This window comes from Hippopotamus amphibius, chromosome 13 (genome assembly GCF_030028045.1).
Source record: "Hippopotamus amphibius kiboko isolate mHipAmp2 chromosome 13, mHipAmp2.hap2, whole genome shotgun sequence".
In the NCBI taxonomy this organism is placed as follows: Eukaryota; Metazoa; Chordata; class Mammalia; order Artiodactyla; family Hippopotamidae; genus Hippopotamus; species Hippopotamus amphibius.
In genome coordinates this window covers 44,234,629-44,253,128 of record NC_080198.1, presented here as the reverse complement: position 1 = coordinate 44,253,128, position 18,500 = coordinate 44,234,629, and the positions used below count along the sequence as shown (strand labels likewise).

Below are 18,500 nucleotides of genomic sequence, written 5' to 3'. Positions count from 1 at the left end.
GGTTTGGGAAGAATATTTAAAACTCCACCTACCTATTCTGACAGGTACTTCTGTTCTCTGCAGAGACCAGAATGAACGGCCTCTCCCACCTTCCTCTGTGATGTCCCATAACAGGTCACATGATTGTTGACAGTCATTTGTCTGTCCCTTGACAGGTTGTGTGATTGTTCACAACTCACAACTCGCGGACTCACATCTAGATGGCTATGCAGGGCGTCTTGCTGGAAGCAAACAGTCCAGCAGTTCTGGTCCGTAGTAACAAAACACTCCAAACATGGTACCAGTCCATCAAAGAGTGGGAGGAGGAGAACAAGCATGGGGGCTGAGGCCTGAGGAGGTGAGGTGACCGGTAGTGTGGGGCCCACCAGGACATGAGGTGGAGATGACTGTGGCTCCCTTTCAGGGCTGGTCTAGAAGGAGCCGGCTGGCTGAAGATAGTTTCTCTAGCAGGTAATACATTGCTGTTGAATATAACTCTAATTAGAGTGTAATGTTTTCCTCCCAAATAAATATAAAACAAAGTATTCATCTCTCTGAATGGTTTCTTCCTGATTGCAGAATGGGTAAAATTTTAGATGATCCATCTCATGTTATTAATCCCACTGGGTTTCGTGGTAGAAAATAAATGAGACTTATTTATGCTTGCAAATCAAATTGCCGTAAAAGGTTGTTTCAATAGACAGAGGCAAAATCATAATAAAATAATTTAGTAGAAATGGGAGCTAAGAGTATGCTTAATGGAACATGATTAGATTTAATTTTCTTACTATTTCCATCATTAAAGCTCCATTATCTTTTCTGAGGCCTCATTTAGGCTTCTGGCCGCAGCGCAACTCTGAGGCATTTCTGGGGAGCACATAGAAGCCTGCGAGTTCCTTTAAAAAACAAAAATAGCTAATAATATGCTGTTCTTTCATTTTTGCTATTTGATATCAGCTTCTCACATCCAGAGTATCATATTTCCCCTTTCTAACCTCCTCTCTTGAAAGCCATGTGTGTCATTATCTGAGCGCTGTTTTGTATAAAAGAAGTTTGTTTTATTGTTGAAGACAAAACTAAGACTTACCCACGACTGTCCCTAAAGTGCAGAGGCTCTGCGAATTCATGAGAATCCCTCTGGTTATCCGTTTGCCTTCAGGCATATCCACAGCGAAATCATACTTGTAGATGATAACAGAATCAGTAATAGTGTTAGCCTTCTGCTCATGGTAGAAGGATCAGTTACGAAGGCATATGCCTTAACCTCCGGAAGGTATTGCGCCCTCTGTTTGCTGTGACTAAGGAGAGAGCTGGCCTTTCCAGCCAGAGAGGACGAGCCTGGTGAATTTACGCTCAGTCTGGAGTCCCAGAGGCCCCACAGGGCCAAGTGAAAACAGGAAGGGAGATGATGAAGGCAGTTCCCAGGTGAGCTGAGCTGAGCGAGGCTGGCAGGGAGTGAGCCCTGTGGAGCTGGCCATGCAGGCGACAGGCGCTGCTCCTGCCTGCTCTGTGCGGAGTTGATGTAACTCATAGAGTGACAGCGAATGTCTAGTTTGCTTTTAACTCCCCTAAATCCCCAAGAAATTAATATCCTGGGCAGGTACTATAAACCAAGACTTAGTGTGGATTCCAGAAGCCTTAGCCGAGTGTTGAGAGTAGTCAGCCTCAGTGTGCCCTTGTAAAGTCTTCTCTCAACTGCATGTTCCTGCGTCGCAGGGTCTCTACGCTTCCTCAAGTTCTAGACCTCCCCAAATCTGCTGGTTCTTCCTCCCCAGCTCCATTCCCATCTCCTTCCTAAAATCTTCTCTCATCATCTCGGTTCTCCAAGGTCTCACTCCCTGGGATGTCAGAGCAGGACTTGCCTTGATGGGCACGCCGCGCTGCCCCTGCCCCTGCCCCGACCGTCCGTCCTGCCCACCCACTGGATGGGAAGCTCCCCAGTGGCAGGTATCTAGGGGCAGGTTTGGGGCACTTCATCAGGATCTAGGGTGGGCCTGGCATGTGCCCGTCTTCAGTACAGATTGTTGAAGGAATGACATTCCATTGTGTGCAGAGGAGAGTTTTCATTTTTTACCTTCTTCAAAATAGTGTACTCTCTTTTCTGTAATACAGAGGATATCGGTTGGGCAGATTATTCAAAATGATGAATAATCCGCACATTGTTCACAGCGTGCTTTGTGAAGGGTTTTGTGTATGTGTGTGCGAGTGTATGTGCTTGTATGTTTTTTAATTTATGCAATTTCACGCTGAAACCTTTTGTTTTTCTTTTTTAGTGTGGAATCTTAGCTACCATCCATTTATTCTGTCCAAGTCAGTTTTGTTTTCTATGCTGTAAACCCTGTGATTAAGCAGACAGTAATTCATAAACATACTCTTTTCTCCCTCCTTTCCAAAATGTCTGTGGTGAAGTTGGACTTCACGGTAACTCAGCTGGGTTCTGCTGTTTGGGATTCTTTTAGGAAGCTGAAGAAAGGCAGGATTCTGAGGACTTTTTTCTCACATTATATCACAACTTTATATTTTACTTTGATTGATGAGTGAGCATTCTGGGGAGGGGTAGATGGGGGATGCCAGTCTAGGGCTACAGCTTATATTTGAGTTGCCACAATCCACAGATAAATATTTGAGACTGTGCAGAACGGTTTTGTTTAACTGTAGTCACAAAGCTTAGACATTGTTATAATTTGACATTGTTTAACCTCTCATCCAAAGATTCATTTGGAAAGACACAGCACTGGGTTTAGCATCAAAGGATGTTAGGGAAGAAAAGGGCCTTAGCTTGAGTCTCCAGGCAGATCATGTCTCCCTGGGCGTCCATTTCTGCAGCTGTGAAAGGCAGCGCTTTCGCCCTGCTGCTTGCTTCCAGGGGCGCCCGCAGCCCTGCACCTGGTTGTGGCAGCCGGCGCAGAATGGTGCAGCTGGGCGCTCTGCCCCTCTGAGCTGCTGTAGGGGAAAGGCTCCCTGTCATCTGTATGGCTTTAGACAATGTGTTTCCAGCTGCCTGAGGTTTTGCCTTTTTCTCTGACCTTGTTGGGTCTGGTGACAGTGACTTGGACGATGTGGCTCAGAGTCATTGCTCTCTGCCCCTCTCTCTGCTGGAGTGCAGAGCCCTGGTGGGAGCAGAGCCCACATTTTGTTGGACTTCAAGAGCATAGTGATGTGAAATGTTTCAGAATGGGAGCTGCGTGAATGATTTCTTCTCCTTCCTAAGCAGATTTCGTTTGGTTGGTTGGTTTGCTTAACCTGCTACTTGTGCCCTGAAAGATGAGATCCTAAGTTTAGCCAATACGATTGGTGAATAATAAAATCCATCCCTCTGGGAATGGGCTATATATGCCTCTGAAGCTCAGGGGCATCCCCTAAAGATCAGTACCCTTCTCTGCTCACCCCACACCAACACAAGCTCATGACAGCCATCACCATTCGTTACCATGCCCCCAACAGGAGGAAGGATTCCTGGCCAGCCAGTCAGCCCAAGGGGACCAGGCATCTAGTCATTTGCAGCTCATCAAAATTCACATGCAGGAGGGGCTGTGACACCATCCCTCTACTCACAGGTGAGAGTGTGGTAGCAAGAAAGCAACCCAACAGGAGGGCTCCACGCATCCAGAAACAGCTGGAAGTGCCCAGAGGTAAAGAGAAGCTCTTGCTTTTCTTCTCCCTGCCTGTTGAGAATGGCAGGGGTCCTCTGGGGGCTGACAGTAGACAGTGGTGATGTGCAGGAACAAGAGCTCTGTCTCTGTGCACCTCCCTCTGAAACACTGGCCAGCATTTATGTGGAGGCACCCCGTGGCTGGACGTGTGCTAGGTAGGTCTGTGCCTTGCTTTTCGTTCCAGATGGCAGTGAACAGCTGCCTTGCGATGCAGAGATGTCTTGATTTAGCACCTGCAGATAAGGGATTATTCCTTGAGCTCAGCCCTACGGGGCTCACTTTTCCTCTTGGGGACAATCAAATTCTTCTGACTCTCTTTTCTTCCTTCCCATCCTTCCTCCCTCCCCTTATTCTTAGCACTCGTTCTGATTTCTGGTTTTCTGTCAGACCTGCATGAGGAAAATTTAATGATGCCAACTTGACATCTAAGCTCTTCAAACTGAAGTTCATTTATTGAGATACAGGAGTTAAAAATATGAAAACACCATAGCTTTCCGTTTCCCCTCCTCCTCACTCCTTCATTCCTGAGCTCAAGGGACTTTTCATGGACTGCTGGGACTGTTGCTTTCATGCAGAGACAATGCCATGACCCAACAGGCACTCCATAGATGAGTTTTGGATGTCTAGCATATAGCCAAGGCCGCCAAGGGTGTTTGTCCCAGAATAGATATTAAAGGGAAGGGTCAGTTGGTTTCTCATGGCTCTTAGATGTCCAGCCTGGCTTGGTGTAAGGAATTAATTTAAACTCTCAGTTCCCTTCAGCTTCAGAAATGAACACTGGCAAGTGTACTGTCACTTTCTCCCACGGTCAAGTTGGTCAGTCTCCTGACTCTTGTTTGCCCAGCCCATGCCCTGCTTCTGTTCATGTTCTGCGGGTTTACTGATCCTTTTTCTCAAACCTTTTCCCAGCAGAAGATTCCTTGATCCCCGCCACGGTTGTGCAGCATGACCCACATTAACATGGACCAGGTTATGCTTATATCTAGGGAATCTTCCAGTCCCAGTTAATTTTTTTTAAACACAAAATATCATCTAGGAGATGAAAAATTCCTGAGATGATTTTAGCCCATTGCAGCCAATTTATTCTCCAAGATGTTATAGTTTTTATCCTCGTGTGGCCAAAAACGAGCTTATCGAATGTTCCAACGTGATTATACAAATATAACTGTTATTATCTAAGTAGAGTCTAAGAAAAGGCAAACTGACTGCCCTCCGTTATGGAGATTGAGAACAAAAGTGTGATCATGCGTAAAATACCAAGTGCAGCAAATCCTAGGGTGAGCGGCAGGTCTGGGCTGCCTCGTGCTGCTGATTTTTAAACATTGCATATATGTTTGCAGTTCCCCTGATATCTGATTTGTTACCTGCTCAGAATAATTTATTGGGAAAAGGTGCTCCTTGTTTAACATTTCTACTCTTCAGAGACAGCCTTCTGCAACAAAAACTGGTTGAAAAATTCCTTTCAGATCCAGAAAGTATTTGCTTCCAGGGCCTGGGGGTCAGTAGGCGTTATGTTCAGGTTTTCCCATTTCCCCAGTGGTATCCCACCTGACCACTTGCTGTTCAGGGAGGAGAGCTGACCTATCAAAAAAGGTGTTAAGGACAAATGAGTTTGCAGCCCCGGGGGAGCAGCGGTGCTTAAAGCATTACTCCAATGTGCACAAAATTTGTATCCATTTTTAAAGTTACCTCCTTATCTCTGCATACCTTGCTATGATCATTATTTATTTGTTAGTGAAGTATAGTTGATTTACGTTTTGTTAATTTCTGCTGTACAGCAAAGTGATTTAGTTATACATACATATACATTCTTTTCCATTATGGTTTATCATAGCATATTGCATATAGTTCCCTGTGCTGTACAGTAGGACCTTGTTTTTTATGCATTCTATATGTAAGAGTTTGCATCTGCCAACCCCAAACTCCCAGTCCATCCCTCCCCCACTCCCCTACTCTGCCTTGGCGACCACGTTTGTTCTCTGTATCTGTGACTCTGTTTTGTAGATAGGTTCATTTGTGTCATATTTTAGATTCTACATATAAGTGATATCATATGGTATTTGTCTTTCTGTGTCTGACTTCACTTAGTATGATTAACTCTAGGTCCATCCATGTTGCTGCAAAGGGTTTTATTTCATTCGTTTTTATGGCTGAGTAGTATTCTATTATATGTATGGACCACTTCATCTATGCATTCCCTGATATGAATTTTAGAATTGTGAGGGCAGAGTGAGGTAATGGAAAAGGAAGATGCACTTCTGAGTTTAAGTCTTGGCCCTACTCCTTATGTTCCCTTCTCAGGGCTTCAATTTTTTTTTTTTAATTTTATTTATTTATTTACTTATTTACTTACTTACTTACTTATTCATTCATTCATTCATTCCCAAGTCTGGTAATATGAGTCTTGCTTTGCTCCAGGCTTGCCAGCTGGTTTGGGACAGGCCAAGGAGCTCTTATCTTTTTTTCAGCCCAATCTTCTTTTCGCTCACTGCACCATTTCTTTATGTGCCCCCAAACCCTAGGTTTAAGTCAGCTTCCAGTCATTTCCCACTAATATCTTTTGCCTGTAGGATTTACTAGTTCTCCTTTGGGTTAGGAACCATGAGTACCAACACTTGGGAGACTCCCACTGCAAAAACTTTGCAAACTCCCACAGTCAAGATAGCTGTGATTGAAAACTCTTTTGATAATTCTGTGTATTGATCTTTTCATTCACTTTTGCCTTCTGTTATAATTTCTTTCTTTAGAATGGGGCACTTCTTTATATCTGTGAGCAGTTATCTTTAACAGAAGGTCCCATTAAAACGGTGTCAATGTCTTTCAGAATTTTAGACTGTGCATTTCCCATGCTGATTCAAATGCTTCATGAGTACTAGACAGACATGTGGCAGGGGAGAGGTTTTATGTGTTTCATTTGAAGTCAGAAGATCTGAATGTATCACTTATTGCAAACATTATTCAAAAGTAAATAGATACGGATTGAAAACATTTTGAGAAAGATCATTTTTTTTATCCTTTTGTAGTTCTGTTTCACACCAATAAATAGCAAATTTTAGGTGCTCCATAAATATTTATTGATTGCTTGATTGAAGGCAGTTTCTAGTTGCTGGCAAATTCATTTCTTGGAGCGTCCCACAAGCTGTATATCCCTTTCTGAGCTGTGTTCATATAAGCAACATGGAGCATTTCCTTATTTTACCAGAGGCCACTGCATACCAGGCAGTGCATCTAGGCTCTGGAGAGCAGGCTAAAAGTCCTAATTCTGCCGGCGAAGGGCCCGGTATTGCTTGAGGAATGGGTGTACAACCATTGAGGGATGTGGTAGGTGCTGTGATGAAGGCAAGCACAGGAAGGTGAGGGGAACGTCATGCAACACGAGAAGGGCAGCCTTGCCCATCACCCCCAGCTTCAGCAAATGCTATCTGGCCTGAGTTTTTAAGAATGCAGATGAGAGTTTGCCAAGCCTTTATTATTGTTTTATTATTGTTGTTTTTTCTTTGAACAGTGGCAGGGATGCTAGGAGATGGCAGGAGGGGTTTTGTGTCTGGATGCACACGTGTATTTTCTCTTTCTCCTCTGTCCCCCTTACTTCCGGCCTGCATTTAGCTCAGAGAGCGTGTTGTGGGCCAGAGCAGCCTGTCTTTCAACACTCCAGGCAGACACATGAAAGGGGCACAATCCGTCCCCGGGGACACTGGGCCTGGCAGCTTCCCTTTGGCTCTGCGGCCAGGGTTCTCCCTCCTGAACAGCGTTGGCTGAGGCCCACAGCGCCTGCCTTGAGGCTTAGGTCCCTGCTGGGAGCCCAGGGGACAGAAGCTGCCTGTAAGAAGCCTAAATAATGTGAAAGGGCCCGCCGGGGAAGCCAAGTGACACAGTTAACCTGCCGGAAGGGCAGCCACAGTGCACTGCCGTGGGTGTTGCGCAGGACTGGGTTTCTAGAGCCGAGCTGGCACGCTGATTGACAGATGGCACCAGTTGAGCCAGACTCCCTTCTGTGCCAGCTGGAATGTTTTGCTAATAATAACTCGTATTTGCTGCTGGAGGGGCTCTACTGTGTCTGTCAGTCAAATTTAAAAACAATTTAAAACTCTTTTCTCTCGTGTCTTTAACCAGAAGGATGGAGGGAGATCTAAATAAAAGAAAGGACTTAATTTTATACCTCCAGGCCTTTAGGGTGAGAGCACCATGTGTTTTTGGCTACAGATGGGAGAAGAACATTTCCAGGCCCTCCCTTAGTCTCCTCAGAGCCTGCTAAGCCCCACGAAACCCCAATCACAGGGCAGAGGAGCTGGTTAACTGCTTCACAGCTGGCAGAGCAAAGGCCCAGTGGCAATTACCCAGCACCAACTTCCTCACACCCCAAACAGTCCCACTTTGGACCACCAAATCCTAGCCTTTCTTCGCAGGAAATCCCGAGTATATGTTCATGTGGTAAATGAGTGAATTCATTTTAAATTACTTGATGCCCTTTTGGTTTAATCCAGTTTGTTTCCATCCCTGTTCCTCACCCCCAGGGGTCAGCATTTGTCTCGCTAAGTCTTGAGACTTTCCAAAATCATAATGGGATGCTCCTTTGGGATTGAAAGCCTTTGAGCTGCAGTGCCCTTGCTCTGTCATCTCTTGGTTCTTGTGGCTTCTGCCCCTTTCAGGCCTTGGAATCTCACTAGGACTTTGGACACAAATTGGACTGTGGGAAGCAGTGGCCTCTCTCTATCCTGGACCTACTGTAGACTCCACGCCCTCACTCCCCAGGTCCGCAGCCCCCACTGTCAGCCCTGGGAGTGGAGACTAATGCCTGCCACTTTAGAAAGAGGAAGCTGGTTAGCAGGCAGAATGGTGAGGGCGAGGGTAGAGATACCATTAGGAGTTGGTGGTGGCCCCAGCTAGAGGGCAGTGGCAGTGGGGATGGAGCACAGATGACAGATTCAAGAGGGGATCGGGGAGAACCAGGGGCTGTTGTGGCTGATTGGATGTGGGAGATGAGAATAGAGACGGTAGTCCCGGGTGATTCCAAGATTTATGGCTGGGTGCCTGGGTAGCTGGGCAGATTGGAGAGTTGTTCATTGAATTGGGAAACAGAAAAGGAGGAAGTGTGAGGGGAAAGGAGCTGGGTGCAATATAGATTCCACTGAGTTTGAGCTGCCTGTGGGACAGCCCTGTGAAAAATCCCCACCCAGGGTACTCTTGTCATTTGGGTGCTCTGAGGTTCCTTTCTGCAGGCTCCAGATCGCTAGGATTCTAGCCGTGCAGGAGAACGTATGAAAAGGAGAGTGGGTGGACAGCCTTTGTATTGAGTGCAAGTACATGCACAGTGCAGGGGCAGCTTGTAGAGCAACATAAGTTTCTCCCCCTCAAAAGGTAATTTGAATGTATGTTGAATAGGATTCGCCGTGTGTTTATTTCTAGGAGATTGTGGATGTCACGTGTGCATCACTTGTGTGTGCTTCTGCTTTTCATTCTCTCAGTGGTTTCTAACCTCCTAAGGATTGGTTCTTCTAATGTGTCTTTTGAATTCTGACCCACACCAAGGGCAGAAGAGAGTGACCACGTTTCATTGTTACTTTTCGTTGTTAAAGATATCTCCTACCTGGACTGTTCAGACCCCAGCCCAACTTTTTCACCTGGAGTCTTCTAGTGTCGTTTCCATCTTCAGATATTAGAATCAGGTATAACGCTCTGTTTACCGTGAGAGCACGTTGGGAAGGCTGATCGTTTTTTTAGTGGTGTTTCCTTGCTGTGCCCTTGGAGTTGCAGAGCTGTCCTCTTTAAGCACTGAAGCAATTAGTTTTGAGAAGGCTGATTCTTCAGGGTCCAGTGCTCTCCTGCCTTTCATTTGCTGAAGCTGTACATTTTAATGAAGTTGTTTCATCTGTGTTGCCAAACACTAGAATTTTGTGGCTTCAATTCTAATTATCTCTACTGGCAAATGCTGTGTTTTATTGGAACTCTCAAGTGTCCTGTTTATTAAATGTCCATACACTGTGGTGTTGGGCACACAAATTAGGTCAGCCGTCCTTACTGGGTTATTGATGGAGGAGCTGAAGATTTTCGTCATAAAGTACAGGAGGATCACCTTGGGTGTCTTTGTTATGGGAGGGCAGTGAAGGCTTCTCCCGTGAGCTCAGCTTCCTTTCTCGCCCATCAGCCAGCGCTAACACTGAATGTCTCAATCATGTGGCTGTTGACTGTGGGACTAGTGTGAGATTTCATTCTTGGGGGTAGTATGCTCATTTTCTCCTTTCCTTGGTTGCCTAATACCCACATCTTGCTTCCCAGGTTGCATGTCTTACAGCAAGTGATCTATATTAAGGGCTCTTATGAAGCCACGAGGTCCCAGTGGTGGTGACATAGGGCTGGTGACATTGTAGCCAGGGAAGTCAGAGGGCAGCATTACAATAACGGCCCCACATCAATATTTCTGTGCCTCTTTCCACCGCCCTTAAGTCCGTGGGTCCTCAGGTCGTGTTGGTTAACCTGGAGTGTGCTGGCTGGCGACCCTGACACCCGGCCCTCTGCTTTCCTGCTCCGCTAGTGTGGTCCCCAGGCAACGTTGCATGGGGATTAGGGCGCCCGCCATCCCACAGGTTGAATCCCAGCTTCACAGTCGCGGAGCTGGGCGGTCCTTGGCAAGTGACATTTCACCTCGCTAACCTCAGTGTCCTTATCTGTAAAAAGGGGAGAACTTTTGGTTCTCCAGGGTTTTGGTGAGGATTAAATGAGGTGGTATAGGTGGAGTGCTTGGGGTATAGGCCACGGCACATAGCACCTTATCAATACACTGTCTGTTCCGCCTTGCCCCCGCTCGGGCCCACGTGGCTGCTCTGTCACTGCCTGCCGCGATCAGCCCAGATGCGGCTGGTGCCTGGGCCTCTGACCCTGGGCCAGAGTCCCTGTTGCCGGTTATTAAATGCGTCCTTCTCTCCTCACACCGCTTTCCTTGCATGTGTTGGGGCGCAAGTGGTGTGGACTCCTTGCTTTGTTAGTGAGCCATGAGGATTAAAAAAAAAAAAAAAAAAAGACACCAGGATTTTATATACCTAGGCTTCTCTTACAGTCCTTTCTCCCTGGGGCTCAGGCAGACCTTTTTAGGGAGAGAGGCTGTCTTAGAGGAACATCTAGTGAAGACACAGCCTTAATCAGCATCATCTGTCTCCTCTAGCTCTGGCCTGTGGTCTTTGAATCAAACTTGTGGTTCCCTTTCCTCTTTACACCAGTCTTCCAGGGGCCCAGGAAGAACTCTGGTCCCACACGTTTACCCTGGTGGTTTCTCCCCTCATATAATTCTCTGCTCTGACTTTGAAAGTAAATATGATGTTTTTCAAAGCATAATTTATCCCCCGTGGGCTATGAATATGGTTGTGAACAGCAAGAATAAATCTTATTAAAGTTGCTAAGAGAAATGAAATAACTCAATTTGATAGAAATTAGTAGAAGCATGCTTAATTCATGTTTACACCTTCTCAGCTGCTCTTCGCATGTCTTTCGCATTCTTTCTGGGGGAAGCTATGACCTAGGCCACAGCAGGAACTGTCTAGGTTCCCCTGGAGAACCATGGCGTCGTCTCGAGCAGGAACGATGCCTCTGTTCTGTGGTCTCCCTCCCTCATTCTGGGAAAGAAGCATTTATACCTACAAGAAGGAAGAGGAAATAAATACAATTTTATAATATAATTTTAATAAAGCCCTGCTTTATATTGAACAAAGTTCACAGTCTATGAATGGTTTGAAAGTCAACAACAAAGAAACTAAAGCGCAATAGTATTTTGAATAACGGCTAGAATAGAAAAGGAACCATGTCTCCTAGTCTAGTTGAAGGATTATCCGTCCGTATTCTTTGTAACAAATATCGTGCCCTGCGTGTTTCCAGTGATGAGGTGAGAGGGGGCTCTTGATAGTCAGTGTGTACTTTTATGCCCCTTTGCAGGTTGAGCAGTGGGGCTGGCAGAGCCCCTCCTGCAGTGACTCTGGCAACTCCAGGCCAGGAGGCTCAGGGCCTGGTTGGCAGGGGTACGGTCCTGGGTTCTTAGTGTTCAGGGGTAATGGAGGTTTGGAAAGTTGACTTTTGTACTTAAAGGAAATGCCTGTATCAACAAGTGGCTCTCACTCTGTGAATCCAAGGAAAAACCAAAAAGTATTGGCTTTGCAAGGAGCCAAAAATACTGCCAAGAGCATAGAAAAGGTGTATTTAATCATAAAAACATGTATATGGAAGGAACAATGGATTTATCTCCAGTAAAACTGACCTATATTTGCCAGCAGACTGGCCTTTGAGCAAGGAGTGGTGTGTGTTATTTTACCAAATGGGACCAAAAGAAGAGATTTGTTAGTGTCTTTATTCTTCACAAGAATAGGTTTCCTATGTATGGTTAGTTACTTTATCATGAGTAACTTGGTGCTTATTAATCTCCCTTTCCTTCCAACCAACTGCAAAGATAATTAGATGAAACTGGTGGCAGCCCATTGCTTGCATATTAATATTCTTAAGCTGGTGTCAGTGAATTTTATGTTGTTGAGGCCGTTCAGTTTGGCTTCTCTGTATCTATTGATCACCCTTTTTAAGCAGATGAAGGTGTTTTTATTAAGCCTGGATGCCAATGAGAGTTATTTTATGGTAACCACGATGCAAGGCACTGTCAGCATGTCAGGGAGCAGCAGGTGTGGCGCTGGACAGGCTTGACTGTCCCCTCCGGCCCCGGCTGCCAGCCCCGCAGCTAGTAAGTCTTCTGTTTAGGCTCATCTGACATCTTTCCCTCACTTATACTTTCAATGACCTTTTGTGCATCTATCTGTAAAGGCGAAACAGAGAAACTCACAGCCTAATAAACAGTATCAAACGTTAACATCCACTCTTTTTGTTTGTTTGTTTAAGGTCACTCTTATTTAATTTTTACTTTTATTTTTATTTGCTGCATTGGGTCTTTGTTGCTGTGAGCAGGCTTTCTCTAGTGGTGAGCAGGGGCTACTCTTCATTGCAGCGCATGGGCTTCTCAGTGCAATGGCTTCTCTTGTTGCGGAGCACAGGCTCTAGGAGTGCAGGCTTCAGTAGTTGCAGCACTCAGGCTTCAGTTGTGGTGCTCAGGCTCAGTAGTTGTGGTGTGCGGGCTCTAGAGAGCAGGCTCAGTAGTTGTGGCGCATGGGCTTAGCTGCTCCGTGGCATGTGGGATCAGGGATTGAACCTGCGTCACCTGCATTGGCAGGCAGATTCTTAACCACTGTGCCACCAGGGAAGTCCCAGCATCTACTCTTAAGCTCGTGTTTCTGAAGAATATAAATTTTCAGCCTTTGGTATTTGGAAAGCAGACCTTTTGTCTTGTATCAAAGATATAGATGGTAAGACTCATGAAATCAAGTAGCTCCCATTGGTGGGATGTGCACATCTGCTAACTGCAGTTTCAGAGCCAGATGCCGTGTTGGTATTTCTGTGAGCTTTGGAAACCATGTGTTCATCAAGGGACTCCCAGCAGGTCTGCTGCACGTCCTCACTCTGAGACTTGGGCAACTGGAGCCTCTGCTGTCTAGACCATCACTGGTCATAAGGGCAGAGGAAACACAGGATGACAAAGCCCTCTGTGGCCCTTAAAGCTTCTTCCCAAATGAGTAATTGGCCAAAGCAAGTCCAGTTATGGGCATCTCTAATTATGAGGGGGCAGGGAAGTGCCATCCCCCTGCGTATCTAGGAGAGGGAAGTGGGAAACTGTGTACATTTGTAATGACTAACTCAAAGTCACAAATGTAGATTCCTGATTAAAATGGAAAGTGGTTCCTTGAAAAGACCAATAAAACAGGCAAGGCTTTGGTGAGTCTGACCAATAAGAAAGAGGAAGACGACAGTGTAAAAGGTGATGTCAGTCGGTTCACAGAAGATAGGTGGACGTAGAAGAGACTGCTATGTATGATTCTGTTACAATACATTTGAAAACTTGGACATTATAGATGATTTTCTTGGAAAATGGAAATAAAATTGAGTCAGTGTGTAGTCCTGAGTATAAGATGTTTTTCAAAAAAATATTTGAAGATCTACCAGTAAAAATACACTGAGCCCAGTTGCTTTTATTAGTGAGTTCTGCCATATCGCCCAGAAATAGATGCACAATAAATATTTGTGGAATAAAATGGATGGGCAAGGCTAGCATGAAACTCATCCTAAAATCAGATGAGAATGTCACTCATAGGCCAATAACATTGAAGAACATTGATGCAACTATCCGAAAAGAAACTAGCTAACAGAACCTGGCAGTGTAGTAAAAGAGTAAATCCAAATCTGCTCAGCGATTGCCTTCTGAAAGAGTATGCCTTGCTTAAAGTTGCAGCCTTCCACTGCAGCCCTCCTAGACTGCTTTACCCTGTTCTGTTTTCTCCTGTAGTGTGTATCATCCTCTAACATATCATGTAATTATTTATTATGTTATTGTCTCCTCCCTCTGCTGCAAGGTAAACTCCACAAGGCCATCCACAAGGGCAGGGCTGTTGTTATTGTTGTTTTTGTCATTTTTTTTTCCTTTTGGGTTTTTTGGCTGTGTTGGATCTTAGTTGAGGCATGTGGGCTCTTCGCTATGGCGTGTGTGAGGCTCTTAGCTGCGGCATGTGGGCTTCTCTCTAGTTATGACCTGTAGGTTTTCTGTTCTCCAGTTGTGGCGCACAGGCTTCAGGGCACGTGGGCTCTGCAGTTTGCAGCACGTGGGCTCCCTAGTTGAGGCACGCAAGCTCAGTAGTTGGCCCACAGGCTTAGTTGCCCTGTGGCATGTGGGATCTTATTTCCCTGGTCAGGGATCGAACCCGCATCCCCTGCATTGCAGGATGGATCCTTTACCACTGGACCATCAGGGAAGTCCCCAGCAGGAATGATTTAAAAAAAAAAATTAATTTAAAAAAATTTGGGGGAGGGGTCTGTTTTATTCACTGATATAAGCCAAGTACCTAGAACAGTGGGGACTTAATAACTATATATTGCAAAAGTGAGTTAATTCTAAATGCAACATGGGATCCTGGATTCAATCCTGGAAGAGAAAAGGATGTTAGTGGAAAATGTGAAATTTAAATAACGTCTGTAGTTTCATTATTAATTTTGTATCAGTGTGAAGTCCCTAGTTTTGATCAATGTACATTGGTTGCGTAAGATGTTAACATAGGGAGAGCTGGGTGAAGGGTATATGGAAACTCTGCACTGTCTTTTGCAACTCTTCTGTAAATTTAAAATTATTTCAAAGGAAAATTTTATTAAAACTAAATTAGTCCAAAGAATTCTAAGATGCTTCAGCATTTTAAAATGAAATTTCCATTCAAATGACATCTTCTCAGTGAGTCCCACCCTGACCACACCGTGTAAAATGATGGACAGCCTCACTGCTGAACTCCCAATCCCTCTTTCCTGCTCTGCTCTTTTCTTTTTCTGCCACAGCACTTATTTTCTTCTAACACACAGTCAATGCCTGATTTTTAAAAATATTTAAATATTTATTTGGCTGCACCCGGTCTTTGTTGCGGCATGAGGAATTTCTACTTGCAGCATGCAGGATCTCTTGGTTGAGGCATGCGGGATCCTTAGTTGTGGCGTGTGGGATCTAGTTCCCTGATTAGGGATTGAACCCGGCCCCCTGCATTGGGAGCTCGGAGTCTTAACCACTGGACCACCAGGGAAGTCCCGTGCCTGTTGTTTGTTGTCTATTTCCGTGAGGACAGGGAACCTTGTTTTGTTCCCTCAGGTGCCTAGAACAGTGCCTGGTACATAATAGCTCTTCATTAGTTAGTTATTTGTTGAGTGAATTAATAAATATGATATAATTTATGTTTAGATAACAGAACAAACCATATATTTATGTGTGTTTGTGCATGTGTGTCTTGAGAGAGAGAGAGAGAAAGGGAGAAAATGAATAGGGAAGGGTCTGGATGGAGTCTACTAAATTGATACACTTGTTACTCTTTAGGATAGGAGTAGCTGTTAACAGAGTGACCAAGGGGCAGGGCCAGGGCTATGGTGAGACAAGCTAGGCCTCTAAAAGCACTCACTTCCAACAAGTGCTTGCATTGGCACAGTCTTGAGAGCGAGTGCCTCCTTTCTTTCTGTACTCTATGCAGTTGGCTTGCCTCACCTAGTCCTGGAGCTTAAAGATTTTATTTTTATACTATTTGAAATTTTATAGTTTTAATTACAATCAGTGTTAGTTGTTTAATGTTTTAAAAATTCAGAGGAGTAAAAAAACAAAACCAAAGCAAGTTATTTTTAAGATCCCTTAAAAGTTACAGAGAAATTATCTTTTGTATCTTTACAGTGAGAAATTAGGACCAAAGTTACTCCCAGCTGTATGATGTGAAGTGTTAGGGAAAGCAAAATTCACTCTTTCAGGTCCCAAGTGTAGTTTATTACACTGAAGAAGTGATGCAGGAGGTCATATCCAACATAACCAGCAGTGTGTAAGACTAAAGAAGTAAAATAGCAGTAACAGTTTACTCTCAAAACTGCAGAAATATTTCTTTAAGAAGTTTTTCTTTCGTGATCTTAAAATCACCCTCAGGTGTGGTTTCCTAAATTCCATGTACTCGATTTCTGATCACTCTCTTTTGTTGCCCATCGAAAGCACAGAGGGCTACGTGGTTGTCCCTCAGCGCACGGGCAGGGGACTGCATGCAGCAGTGCTGGTGCTCTGAGTGATTCGCACTGCCTCCCAGCTCACCTGACTCTCTGCTGGGGCCTTAACACAGAGGGATCTGCTTCATCCAAGAGCAAACAGATACTCATCCAACCTTGTGCAAAGAATGAAGGCATGGAGGTCATTTGATCATTTGTCTTTATTATGATGTAATTCTGTTTCTTTACAGTTATGATGAAAATGTTGGTCTATTGCAGGAACATCAGGCGAACATTCTGGGTAACACCATGCAAAGTGTGGTCGCGTTGCTCAACAATCTGGTTGCCTGCAAAGATTCGAATATGAAGCTGCTTTACGAACAAGGTAAATAGCTTCTTAGAATTCATCTTTGATTATGTTGAATTTTGCCTATTTGTAAGTTTCCTCATCTTACATAGTAGAGAGTCAAGAAGTTCTATTTAAAGTCAATCAAATTAGATGTGTAAAGGTGTACAAATAATGATAACATTACCAGCAAAAATGGAAAGTGTGGTTAGATTGTGATAGTTTCTCTGAGTTGATTCATTCTCCTTCATGGCACAAAATCAATACACCCTCCTTACAGATGAGAAGCCGAGAAATAGAGTGTAAGCAGAGTATTTAGACTTATTGCTGCCAATCAGAATAAAAACAAATGTGGTCAAAAGCACCTTGGAAAATGAAACTGCATGAGTTGAGGGTGGCTTTACATCTTATGCATATCTGTAATATTAAAATGAAAAACTTTTTAAAGACTTCAATTTTTTAGAGTAGTTTTAGGTTTAAAACCAAATTGAGAGGGAGGTACACAGATTTCCCATATAACCTCTGCCCACCACACATGCATAACCTACTGTATTGTCAACATCACTCACCAAAGTGGTATTTGTTTTTTTACCAAAGATGAACCAACATTGACGTCATAATAACCCAAAGTCCTTAGTTTACAATAGGATTCACTCTTGGTGTTGTACCTTCTATGTGTTTGGACAAATGTATGACATATATCCATCATTATAACATTATACAGTATATTTTCATCACTCTAAAAATCCTCTGTGCTCTATTTGTTCCCGCTGCCTTCCACAACCTCTGATCTTTTTATTGTCTCCCTAGTTTTGCCTTTTCCAGAATGTCATAAAGTTAGAATCATACAGTAGGTAACCTTTTCAGATTGGCTTCTTTCACTTAGTAATATTTATTTAAGATTCCTCCATGTCTTTTCATGGTTTTGATAGCTCATTTCTTTTTAGCACTGAATAATTCTCCACTGTCTGGGTGTATCACAGTTTATTAATCCATTCACCTAATGAAGGACATCTTGTTTGCTTCCAGGTTTTGGCAATTATGAATAAAACTGCTATAAATATCCGTGTGCAGCTTTTTGTGTGGACATAAGTTTTGAACTCCTTTAGGTAAATACCAAGGAGTGCAATTGCTAATCGTACACTAATTGTTTAATTTGGTAAGGAGCTGCCAAACTGTCTTCCAAAGTGGCTGTACCATTTTGTGTTCCCACAGTGAATGAGAGTTCCTGTTCCTCAGCATCCTTGCCAGCATTTGGTGGTGTCAGTATTCTGGATTTTGGACATTCTGATAGGTGTGTAGTAGTAGCTCATTGTTTTAATTTGCCTTTCCTTGATGGTATATGATGTAGAGCATTTTCTGATATTCTTGTTTTCCATCTGTATATCTTCTCTGGTAGAGATCTCTGCTAAGATCTTTAACCTGATTTTTAATTGGGTTATTTGTTTTCTTATTGTTGGGTTTCAAGAGTTCTTTGTATATTTTGAATGTGTCCTTTATCAGATGTGTGTTGTGCAAATATTTTCTCCCAATCTGTGGCTTGTCTTCTAATTCTCTTGGTATTGTCTTCTGCAGAGTAGACATTTTTAATTTTAATTAAGTCCAGCTTATCAATTATTTCTTTCATGGATTGTGTCTGTGGTGTTGTATCTCAAAAGTCATTACTATACCCAGTGTCAACTAGGTTTTCTCCTATGTTATCCTCTAGGAGTTTGATAGTTTTGAATTTGTACAATTAGGTCTATGATCCATTTTGAGTTAATTTTTGTGAAGGGTAGAAGGTAGTTTTTTTTTTTTTTTTAATTTTTTTTTAGTATGTTGTTGTCTAGTTCCAGCACCATTTGTTGGAGAGGCTGTCTTTGCTCCATTGTATTGCCTTTGCTCTTTGCCAAAGATCATTTAACTATATTTATGTGAGCCTGTTTCTGGGCTCTCTCTTCTGTTCCATTGATCCGTTT

The 18,500-nt window shown here is 43.9% G+C and overlaps 1 protein-coding gene across 10 annotated transcripts in view; it reads left to right on the top strand.

Moving 5' to 3' along the window:
* The window catches only part of ULK4 (unc-51 like kinase 4), a 559,288-nt gene that overhangs the window by 276,968 nt on the left and 263,820 nt on the right, over positions 1-18,500 (top strand). For 8 of the 10 annotated variants that reach the window (XR_009048679.1, XR_009048678.1, XM_057704482.1 and 5 more), the window contains one exon: positions 16,476-16,581. Coding sequence is in view for 7 of the 10 variants with exons in the window: in XM_057704482.1 (XP_057560465.1) it covers positions 16,476-16,581 (106 nt within the window). In the remaining 3 variants the exon portion in view is untranslated. Of the gene's footprint in view, positions 1-16,475; positions 16,582-17,757; positions 17,837-18,500 lie in introns of those variants that run through there. The other 2 variants (XM_057704483.1, XR_009048680.1) reach the window with 2 other exon arrangements.